The sequence below is a fragment of the Amblyomma mixtum genome, chromosome 9 (genome assembly GCF_055824585.1).
Source record: "Amblyomma mixtum isolate Tamu chromosome 9, ASM5582458v1, whole genome shotgun sequence".
NCBI lineage: Eukaryota > Metazoa > Arthropoda > Arachnida > Ixodida > Ixodidae > Amblyomma > Amblyomma mixtum.
The window spans coordinates 51794-63659 of NC_143020.1; the positions used below are offsets into that span (position 1 = coordinate 51794).

Consider the following 11866-nt stretch of genomic DNA (forward strand, 5'->3'; position numbering starts at 1 on the left):
ACGTACACCCCCCCCCCCTTCCCCGGGACACAAGTACGCTGCGCCGTACTGTCCTCTCGGGACCGATCCGGGAGGCCAAGGAGATCCACGTTCTTCGTCTCTTCATACACCACCGATGCAGGGCCGACACCACCCTGGCCAAACTTCGCATGGTGGGATACCAGGTGGGCCACATGGTCCGCCGGGTCTCCAACAATGGGGCGAATAACGAAGTAAGGATCAACTGTGACTTGCCCATGCGTTCGTAACGAGTGGAATCCTCTACTCAACCCTCTACTTGCACCGTGCAAACACGATGATGACCAGCTGGAGGTCATCCACCGGAATGTTATCAAGCGGGCTCTCGACCTCCCGGTCGCCACGTCCACCAAGAGACTTGTGGCCTTGGGCGTGGTGAACACCTTCCGGGAGCTTCGAGAAGCCCACTTAACCAATACACGAATCGCGCACAGACCACGTCCGGTCGCCGCCTCCTGGGCCGGCTACACATGAAACACGACTACCACTTTGATGAAAGGGAGAGAGTGCCAGAACCACGGAGACGCACCCTCCTGGCTTGACCCCTTCCCTGCAACATGTCCGGAGAAGAACATAGCGGTCGTCTACAGGCGCGCGCGAAAGCGTTGGCGCGGTACTATGGTCACCAACAACATGTGTATTACGTGGGCGTTGCCGACCCACACTTCGGGTGGTGGTACATGGCCGCAGTTGTACATAACACAAACACAGTTAACGGGCTCACTTTGAAAGCCTATAGCGCAACACACGCGGAGGAGATTGCCATTGCTATGGCTTTCACTAATTCCAAGTCGAAACACACCATCACCGACTCGCGAGGGGCCTGTCGGAACTATTAGCTGGGATGAGCTCCCCCGCTTGCCTAGCGCATACTGCAATCTAACCTCCTGATACGAAGATCCAACTCTACATAACCTTATTTGGGGCCCCCTTCACCAGGGACTCCAGGGAAACGAATAGGTCCATCAGGCCGCCCGCGAACTCTCTCCCCGGGCTATCTCACTGTCCTTGGAAGCCTACTCCCAATCAGACAATCTGACCCTTACATTCAAACGCATCATCGATTACTACAAGGAGGAGCACCGTCGCTAACCCGGCCCCTTGTAAGGGATTGGATTGCGCAAACGAGCACCTCCTCATCAAGATTCTCACAAATGTTGTACTGTGCCGGCAGTGCTCAAGCTTTTAAACACATCCTTTGATGGCTCGTGCCAGTTCGGTGGGCAGGTAGCTGACATATTTTACATGGTTTGGGCATGCCAATCAAACCCATCTATCCCCCCCACTCAGGACCACCAATAAGGACAGAGAGGCGGACCTGCTCGGCTGTCAAGACCTAAAGACCCGAAGTATCGCCACCAAAACGCCTTTGCACTCAATAATTTGTTTAAACGCCGGGTCTCTCCCATAACCCTCCGCCTCCTACAGTCTAAACCCCCACCCGCACCATCAAGCTCATCTGGACCCCCGTACACTCCTCCCTCCAGGGAACGAGGCGGCGCACTCACGTGGCCCATGCATTACTAACCGGGTGGGCCCTGCCCCTGTACCCGCCACGAAGCGAGGTAAATGAAGAACTGCTTGACCATTTACCAGGAAAACACCTTAAATAACTGACTTCACCAACAGCTTTACCCACCGGACGATAGGTACCTACCCGCACGCATCAAATCACCAGGCGCCAGCTTCGAACGGGTGTCTTTCCAAGTACCATCGTATTCTCCCATATCTACCCTGTCCTCTAGTCTCCAAACTGCAGGCTCTGCAGTAGGCACTCTACCCTAGCGCGCCTCATGTGGGCCTGCCCTATCACCCCCGTCTTATTAGCCCCACCGAAGGGCAGGGGAGACCGCGCTGTGCACCTCAGAGCCGAGGCTTAGGCCCGTCTTGAACGGGCTGAATGGGTCGCCAATGGCCATCGGGCATGTTTGAAGTCTTGCGTTATGAGGTGCTCTGCTTCCCCCCCCCCCCCCCCCTCCCCAACTCTGCTAATAAAGTTTATTGTCTGGCTGCCGATGCAGACCTTTCAGCTGCTAATGGCATTCAGCTTTCGCGGTTTAAGCTGCGAGGCCGGTACGCTTAGGCTACTAATTTTTTCTTCACTGTGCTCTTAAAATTAGTTTTTTTTTCTCATAGCTTTGTTTTCTCAATTTAATTGTTATTATGTCAAAATGCTTCCAAGTTCATTACTCACCTTCCATGATTCCTAAATATTTATTTATGCACAGTTTGAGTCAAGTCTGAGGGAATTTCGCTCGTGCTTGGTCCTGCACCAAACTCTGGGCAAACCTCCCGCATGTATGTGCCATTCCGTCCGAGGCAAAAACTTAACGGCAGCAACGGAAGCCTTAAGGCTACCGCGGTTAAATGTCGTAATTTTCGCACATCAACTCAAGCGTGAACCTGGTGGTCATTTGGAAAAATGCTAAATTTAGTACAGTCATTATGGTATAACGAATTTTACCGAAGTTAAGCCACTGTGGGAGTTATCAAAAGTAAAGGTTTTCAAAAGTCTGAGTTCATGACATTAATAAGATTTTTGCACTATACTGGCGCGAATGCATTCGTACCTGTATCTAAGATCATTTGCAGAGTATTTAGCGTCGCTCTAACACCTGTGTGTTCCACCTGATACAAATTCAACATTAGTCCTCAGAGCCAGACAAAGATTTCCGTGTTCACTTGGAGAGAAAAAAAAAGACGGTCATTTAAAAAGATTCCATATCTAGATATTTTGTGTATAATCACCAGCACATTGGGTCTTGTTGCTTGTATTTTGAGATTTTAAAGACATCAAAAGTTCATAATCTGAGAAGCAACACCGATTCCCTAACGTGGTAGGCTTCAAAGTTGTGAATTAAAAGTGATGAAATGAAGATATATGGTTGTAGGAACTTTCACCCAACACGTATATTTGCGTAATCGCTGGTCCTTTCGATTCTTTTTATATTTGCCCGCCTCTCTCTTTCCTTGCCGTTTCTCTCAGTAGCCTCACATCTATGCTCGCTGTTGCTAGTTCAGCGATAGAGCTATATTTACCTAGTATTGAATACAAATCCTGGCTTTGTTTCCTTCATATCATACTGATCGCTATTCGCTAACGCAATAAGCTAGTTATTACCTACCCTGTCTGCAAACCAAATAGAATTTCGGAGCAGGCTGTTGTAGTGATGTACTACATTCTTTACTCACCCGCTCGGTTAATTTTAGTATCCAGTCCCTGCAGATAACGACAGAGAAGTGAAACAGAATTAGTATAATTCTTTCATTTCGTTCTAATTTTTTTAATGTATTCGCTGAGGAGCAAGAAGATATGTCACCGAGAAAATCATACACATAATTTGCATTGCGCTCACATTTTTGTGGTTGGTGGGAGCGTCTGGCGCTGTGTCGCTTGGGTCCGGTGTCAAATTGATGACTACCTCTAGGGAAGCGACGGGTGCAGGGGCTTTCTGAGGAGACAATAGTATAGACGTCTATTTATTTAGGATATCTGCAGATTCTATTTAAGATGTTGAACGCCATTGGCGAAAACTGTGTCGTGCACTGCTGTTTCATGTTTCAAATTTATTTAGCACAATACATAGGATGCCATTGGCTAAATAAAATGTATTCGAAGGACCCAATGCCTCAGGGGCCTCTTAATCGTAGGCACGTTACAACGGGATACAGAACAAAGCAGTCATAACAGAAGCACACTGCTGAAAATTTCAAACACAAAAAACAAAAGGTCAAATTTATTGAAGTAAAATACGTGTAATTATTTCAGTAGGCATCACTTAATTGCGCTTGAAATGCTTCTAAATGCGGCTCCTAAATGACCTTAAACTATATAATGATAATATTGTTCTCCCTTTTTTTCCCTTCAAGACAACAGGTAAAACTGTTTGATCATATCTCGCGAATAGGAGACGAGAATTACGGGCTATTTGGCTGTTTTCGGCGTTAATGTCATCTCGTTGTGAACTAGAGAAATATTCATTCCTAGAAGTATTATATTTTGCTTGGAGGACTCACCATTAAAATAAGCCAGAGCAGCCCGAAAAATATGCCAGGAGCGAGACTTAGCCAAAAAGTGGTTCGGTGCTGGTGTTCTGAATCACCCGGAATACTACCCATGCCTTGCATATTCCTTGCATAAGCTCTTCCAGTGGTGAAGGTGTAAGAGACGCTGTCGGCGAAAGTACCATCGAGCAGCTTTTATCTGCATCTACAGAAAGGAGAATGTCAGACTTGAAACGTTTAATGCACACTATCGATTGAGGAAACGACAAGGTCTGCTCGTCAATGGACAAAAGCATTGTTTCTAAAGGAGACCTGCTACTGAAAAGCGTCATAAAAATTTTAAAGGCGTGTTCTTTATAATGCCATTGAGTCACCTGCGAGAATATTTAGTAGCTCGCAACAGATACGCTCATGAAAGGAAAGAATTGGGAGCGCCTTTCCAGCGAAGACATTTCACGACAATCAGTCGTTCCTACTCCTGCCTCAATCAGCTGAATAGTCATCACAAACCATGTACGAGTTTACGCGTCACAGTTTTTAAACGGGCGTCCTCTGAACTAGGAAGTAACACACACTTCTCTGTCTGGTGTGGCGTACGGCTCGGACTTAGGTTTTAAAAATCAGTTCATGTTTTCGGAGGATAGTATGGTTAGCTCTGACAATGGCGTCCCCGTGTCAGTTCACTCCGCAGAAAATGCGCTGTTTCCGTTGCTTCTATTCTTTCTGTAGAATAGAGTCTAGTGCACTTAAAACAAACCTGATAGTCACTCGGGCAGCATTTATTGTATAAGATGGTTGCAGCAAGTGGACTCCTTACATTACAGCCAAAAAATAACAGAGAAAGGTTTCATCATTCGTATATAGTGCCAAAGAATGGTGCATTAGGGTCATAATCGCCGATTTGTGTCATGTTGAGTGTCATGTTGACTGCAGCGGGACGTAGTGCTCGTGCTAGGCCAGGCTAGGTGGTAGGATCGTGCTCCCGGCCGGTCAAGAAGGCAACGATTTTGTTAGGCTCTGCACCTCCGGATTAGTTTTTTCGAACTAAAACCTGTCCGCCAGAAAGCAGCGTTCCTTTCCCAGGAACTGCATGAAGCACGTCTATTTATTTAATGGATAGCCTACACGGCGCTTTTCAGCTTTTCCCGTGTGGTCATGATCTCCTAACTAAAATCCTTGTTGCCAAAAATCTGCTTTAGGGACGAGATAAAGCTAATCGTGGTTAAAGCGTCCATGGCAGTTGGTAGCAGGTCGGCCCCATAAAAAAGATGCCTAACGCTGGGGCAGGGCTTTTCCCTTAGGTGCAACGGGTTTGTCTGAGCACTGCTCCCCGATGTTGCACGCGTCAACCTAAACATCTCAGGCAACATCCAGCCAACTATGCACCAACGTAGGGTTGCCACAAATCAACATGCGTCTGTTGATTGTGCCTTCGACGCAGTCATCGATAGTTTCTGGGCCAATGCAGCGGTGAAAGTAGCGTAGCGCACGTGCGCATAGAATGCATCAGCTGCACTACCTGCTCTCTGACTCGACGAGGTATCAGCATAAAAAGTGAAGTCGGCTGGGAAGGCAACGCACTCCACGTGACCAGCATAAAAAGCAAGGCATTCAAACTTTTAAAATCGCTGCCCCTAGTTGGTTCACGAACATGCGCGTTACCTTCACTTTCGATGCTGCCACTGTGTTCCGCCAGAAGCGTTTCTACTTCTATTAAGGGTTGTTCCCAGCCTGCGCACATGCAGACAATGATTGTCCTTAAAGGCAGGCCATGGGCGCGCTCTTTGCTGGCTATTACCTGCAGTTTCACTGCCGCCTTTTAGGACAAAAGCACTACTTAATACGGTCCCAAGCAAGAATCTTGCGTGAAGGTTCGGAGTAACTCGGGTAACCTCTGGTCACTTCGGGTCACTTCGGAGGAGCATGACGCAAGCTGCAGCTATTAGGAGGAAGCTCGGGTAAGTTCGGAGGAGCGTCGGGCCAGCGGTAGCCAATAGGAGGTGACCTTGAGGGTTACCTTGGCTAAACCTAACATAGGAACAGCCCATGCGGAATTAAAATAAAGAATGCTGCAAGCGGGTGTCGAACCTACGGAGGCGCGAACAGACCAGCTTCACTGGCCGCTGCACGAGAGCACTCTGCTATCGTTGCAGGCGATCACGCCTCGTGTTAAACTGGAACACATCCTCGCTGTGTACATTGCGCATCGTCGTTTTCGTCAACTTTCATCTGCGGTATGAACAGATTAGGTCAACTTCATCATCATCATCATCAGTATAACTACACCCACTGCAGGGCAAAGGCCTCTCCCATGTCTCTCCAATTAACCCTGCCCTTTGCCAGTTGCGGCCACTGTATCCCCGCAAACTTATTAATCTCTTCCGCCCACCTAACTTCCTGCCACCCCCTGCTACGCTTGCCTTCTCTTGGCATCCTCTGCGTTACCCCTAAGGACCAGCGGTTATCTTGCTTTCGCATTATATGCCCTGCCCAAGCCCATTTCTTCCTCTTGATTTCAACTAGGATATCATTAACCCGCGTTTGTTCCCTCACCCATTCCGCCCTCTTCTAATCTCCGAGGTCAACTTAACCTCGATCAGAGTTTAACCTTAGTCTAATATCGTCCCCAGACGTGTCGATGACGCAGTAAAGCAAAACCACGAGCACAGTAGGCTAATCACATGCCTTTGCACGTCTACTCTGTTTACCTACGTTAAAACACTACCACATTTTTCTTCTGTTGCTGGGCAGACATGTTCTTTCTGGGCGGTTTTGCGATAGCTGAGGGACGCTTTTCAGTTTCTGCGTAAGGCTTGAAGCGCGAGTTTTTCAATTACTGTAGCGAGTGAACGAGACAAGTTGCCATAGCCTTAATGCATATTTTGACGGTAGCACCAAACTCGTTTGTAATAAGCATGGGATCGTTAAGTCTGCAACCGTTGTAAGTGGGCTTGTCTGCATAACGATAGTAAGTCATCCGTACTTCTGCCTCGAACAACCGTATACTTTTTACCGACAATCGGAGCAGTTACCGCGTTTCCGCAATTTCATCGTGCGTGCCTGAATGAGGAAAAAGTACTTTTTGTCCGCCATGACACATAGTTGACGAGTGCGTTTCCATGTAGAGCCATAATGTCATCCAAGCAATGGCCTCTTGAAGGAATTTAGGCTCTCGCTAACAAGAACGTGAGAAAATATGGTACAAATCAAGCAAGTCTCCGTGTAAGGAGATGACATAAAGCAGCACCTTTTGAAAACGTTCTTCGGGAGGCTATTTCTGCGCAGGAAAATATTTCCGGCTATTTTGGACCGCATACAAGAACAGAAATAAGAGCAGCATCCTTTCCCTTTCGAGAAAAAGATACAACGAGTAGAGGCGACATCTCACCTTCCTATTTCATGCGATCGCTTCAGACACTGAAAGCACAACTCGTGACACTATATTTCGATGAGATAGCCGTTTTCAAGCCAGAGTTTTCGCAAAATGATTGCAAAAAATATTTTTTGCGGAAAACTTTTTTTGCGAAGAGTTTGTGCACACTGAGCTCGTTAAACGTTTTAGCACAAACGCAAACAGAACGGAAGACGAATAACGAAAGCACTAAGTGAACACTAATTTTATTCAAAAAAAGTCGCATCGTTTTCATCTATTGCAAGAAACAATTCAAGCTATATAAGGTGCGACGTTCCGCCAGTAAAACCGGTTGTCCGTTAATGCTTGTGTGTGTGCCGTGCTTCTGTGTCAGCGTCTGTTTTCGCGAAAACTTTTTACAAACTTTTACCAAACATATTTTATCCACTCCACGTACTATGCGAGTAATTGCTCCTAACTGTTCTCATAGTCCTTGAGACCATTACACTATTGTAGTCCAGCTCATCTGAATACTATTCCATCCCCCCCCCCCCCCCCCCTCTGCTCAAAGAAAAAGAAAAGTGCAAGCAGTGTGCTGGCATGCCGCAGCCTTTTTCTTTCAAAACCAGTTCTGATTTTCGGAGGATTTTGTGTATATCTTTAAAATAAATGCGTGACCCTGGAAGTTCACGTCGGAAAAAAATGCTTAGTTCTCTCTCCATTCTTTTGTATAGATCGCTTTCTGAAAATTGTAGACGTCGCTCTCTTTTTGCGTCATATTTTTCATGCACAGTGATATTACCAAGCTTGTTTTATTCTTTGAAAGTTTTAAACCTTTAATATGCACCATACGCGGCTGCCTCAGTAGACGCCTACGGGATCGAGCGCAGTGCGCTAAAGGAGTTGTGGGGTGTAAGTCATTATCACTGCTACACGGTAAGCGCAGGGTAAAGGAGATAAAAGTGGCGATACGACTGTTCTGTTTGAGCATAAGTTTTTCCAAAACGTAATTAAGGGGCACATAACTAAAGCGTGCATGTATAAATTATTTGTTTTTCCAGACAGAACAATAGTGCTCCAGGTAGAAAATAGCACCTTTACACAAGGTGTCTTAGAGAAGATATTACGAAGATGATTACGAAGATGATTAAGAAGATGATTACGAGAAGATAGCTGATCGATTTTAACGGCCCTTTCTTTGGTAGGTGACTATTATTTCAGGTCGTCAAGTCCTTGTGTGCAAAAAGCACCGAAGCCCACTCGAAATGAAAGAGCAAACACTCAGGGCAGCTTCATCATTATCACCATGATTAGCCTGACTATGCCCACTGAATGGCAAATGGTTATTCCATATTCCTCCAATTCAGCTTTTCTTGTGCCAGCTGCGTCCAGCTTATTCCCGCAAACTTACCAATCTCATGTGCACATCTAACTTTCTGACAGCCACAACTATGCCCCCCTTCTGTTCTAGTTCAGATTGTTGCCCTTAAAGACCATCGGTTATCTTGCCTTTGCAATACATGGTCTGCGCATGCCCATATCTCCTTGATTTCCAATAGCATTCAGTAACTTGGTTCATTCCCTGACCCTATCCGCTCTCTTCTTGGGTCTGATTATCACGGCTATCATGTTGTTTTCAATAGCTTTGTCCTTTGTGCTCAATTTAAATTGAAGGAGTTTCGTTAGCGCCGAGGTTTCTCGCCGATAAGCGAACGCGGGTGAAATGCAGCTGTTATAAACTTTTTCTCAGGGACACTGGTAAAGTTCCATTCATGATATGAGTGCCACTACCAAATGCGCTCCATTTAATTCTTATTCTTCCATTTATTTCCCCCTCGTGGTCCGAATCAGCGGTCTCTACATTTCCAAAGTAGAGGGCAGTATGGGTCAAAATAAAGAGTCACATTTTCCAGATTACTGGTACTCTTTCATACACTGTAACGCGTTTTTCTGGAAACAAATCTCATCGATACTTCTCAGGAACGTTGCATGAGATATGTCAGGTTCTTTACTTCACATTTTTGCGTGCCAGTGTAAAGGGTGTTTGCATCATCATCATCATCATCAGCCTGACTACGCCCACTGCAGGGCAAAGGCCTCTCCCATGCATCTCCAATTGACCCTGTCCTTTGCCAGATGCGCCCAGTGCGTCCCTGCAAACTTCTTCATCCCATCCGCCCACGTAACTTCCTGCTGCGCCGTGCTAGACTTACCTTCTCTTGGAATCCACTGCGGCACCCTTAAGGACCAGCGGTTAACTTATTCCGGTTATTACATGCCTTTTACAAACCTATTTCTTTGTTTTGAATAGGACTAGGATGTCATTAACCTGCGTTTGTTCGATCACCAACTCTTCCCGCTTCCGGTCTCTTAACGTTGCACCTAACACTTTTCTTTCCATAGCTCGCTGCGTGTCCTTAACCTAAGTTGAACTAGTTTCGTTAGCTCTATTCCAAGAGGATCGTATACAATATAAAGCTCAAAAGCTTTATGAACTCAGGAACACCGTACACTACCCCGCTCAAGGAATTAGAGACTGATTCTTAAGGAAAAAACGCACCTTTTCCAAAATCATTATTTTCTTTATTATCTGAAGCGGTTTCCACAACGAAAATGCAGCTGCAGTGTCCTCTAGTCAATCCTTCCACCACTTGAGAGAACAAAAAAGCTGCACGACGCGACAGCGAATCTCTAAGCGTACTGTGAATCTCTGGGCAATCAGTCTTTGCTTCTTCTTGTTTCAGAGAAGTAATCATATTTTTCAGCAACAAAATGACCCTATCGGTCTGTCCATTATGACAATCGAATGCTGTCGTGAACAAAGCTGTAGAATGTTTCAAAAAAGGTTGAAATTTCGTGCGTAGAGAGTAGAAGCAGTGCAGCAAAGTGCAATATTCTCCTTAACATCGTAATAGCAAAATCGAAGGGGCACCGAGATTTTTTCATAACAGGCGTTGCTTTATTGCCGCCGTACACGATCTTGACGGCAATTTTCGCATGATAGTGGGCCATCTGCCAGTCTGTAGACTACCGAATACATATCTGGTGCTTAATCAACCACTAGGTTGTGCTACATGGACACCAAAACGCGCGCCATGGAGCAGTATGCGGTCACCAAACGAGTATATGACGCTTGTTAACTGCCGCCTGTTTTCTTCAGGTCCGCAGAGGAGTCAGCACCTAGAAAACGTATTTTGAAGAAATTTTGTCCTGAGATTCAGTATAAATATTTAGCTTCGTTTTCTGAGCGCTAAAGACGATATCTCTCGCGATAAGCGTCAGTGCGTGAGGAAGAATTTTTCGCAAAATCTCTTCATTGTTGACGTCCACACATAATGGACAAGCACGTGGGCTGTAACACCTCACCGCCCAATAGGGCAATATGCTTTGAGGATACTGCATATGCCAGATTGATGGTGGAAATTGTGGTAATAAACATTTTATTCAGCGAAGAGTTTCGCGACCCGGGAACAGGGTGGCGCCTCTTAGTCCAGTGCTCCTACGGCTGTAGCTGTTTGCTGTACCAGGTGAACCATCTGTCTTTGATCCTCTAGGCTTGATTTTGTCAGCACGGCCTCCAACTCACTCAAGGTGAGCTTAAAGTTTTCGGTGCGCCCTGCGTGCTATCGGAAGCCCATGAAATGCGATAAAACATAGGATACTCCTCGCTACCGATCACACCTTTGTAGATGGTCGCGTTATTGTAACCGTTTTGCAGTTGTATTTTCAACTAGTACGCCTTGTGAAATCAACATAACATCTAAGCACAAATTAAAATGGTTTATCAATGCGAACACACTGCGAAAACGAAAAACAAAACAGCACATGGCTCACTGGTGCAATCATGGTAAGCACTGCGCAGTGAGCGGGATGAAAAATGTAAAAACTCTAATGACCGTTCGAACAAGGCACAGTATTGCGCACTAAAACCTTAGCGCTGCAGAGCACAGCGTACTGTGGACAGCGAGCAGCTCGGTATCTTCAGCGGGCTGCGCGTCCCATTTCTCATCAAGTTGAAAGCGCCGACGGGGACGAATGATAGAACAACGCTTCAAGTTGGTCCCGCTTGAGGAAAGAAAGATTTCCGTCATGTTCAGTGCTGTGCTCCGCAGAGCTGGCCGTGTGCGCCAATTTCAACTTTTTATCCGGACGACTACGGAAGTGTTCAGCACTGTTACAAATCGACATACCGAGCCTGAATTGACCCGTGGTGTGTGTTTGAGACGGTAGAACGCTCCTTTGGGGCTAGTTGGTTCATTTCAGTAAAAAATTCCGATGGGGGACTTTGGTGATCTAATGCGCGATGAAGCGAACGGCTTTCCTGCAATGCTCACCAGCGTCCTTACGCTAGTCAAGAACTGCATGTGCGTTGGAAGGAAGTCGGCGTAGAATAGTGGTTAGCACGCTCGGCTATGGAGCAGAAGGATGGGGGTTCGATTCTCGCCGTACACTAGATTTTAGGATTTGTTTTCTGATTAATGACTAGTTAGT

At 46.3% G+C, this 11866-nt stretch overlaps 1 protein-coding gene across 1 annotated transcript in view; it reads right to left on the reverse strand.

The window, feature by feature from the left end:
- LOC149328005 (chymotrypsin-1-like) overlaps nucleotides 1-8795 on the reverse strand; it is a 43572-nt gene extending 34777 nt beyond the window's left edge. The window contains exons 1-3 of the mRNA XM_089561297.1: nucleotides 8787-8795; nucleotides 3375-3470; nucleotides 3211-3238 (exon numbers count right to left, since the gene is read on the reverse strand). Of these exons, the coding sequence (XP_089417423.1) occupies nucleotides 3211-3238; nucleotides 3375-3470; nucleotides 8787-8795 (133 nt within the window). The remainder of the gene's footprint in view (nucleotides 1-3210; nucleotides 3239-3374; nucleotides 3471-8786) is intronic.
- Between the last annotated feature and the right edge of the window lie 3071 nt (nucleotides 8796-11866).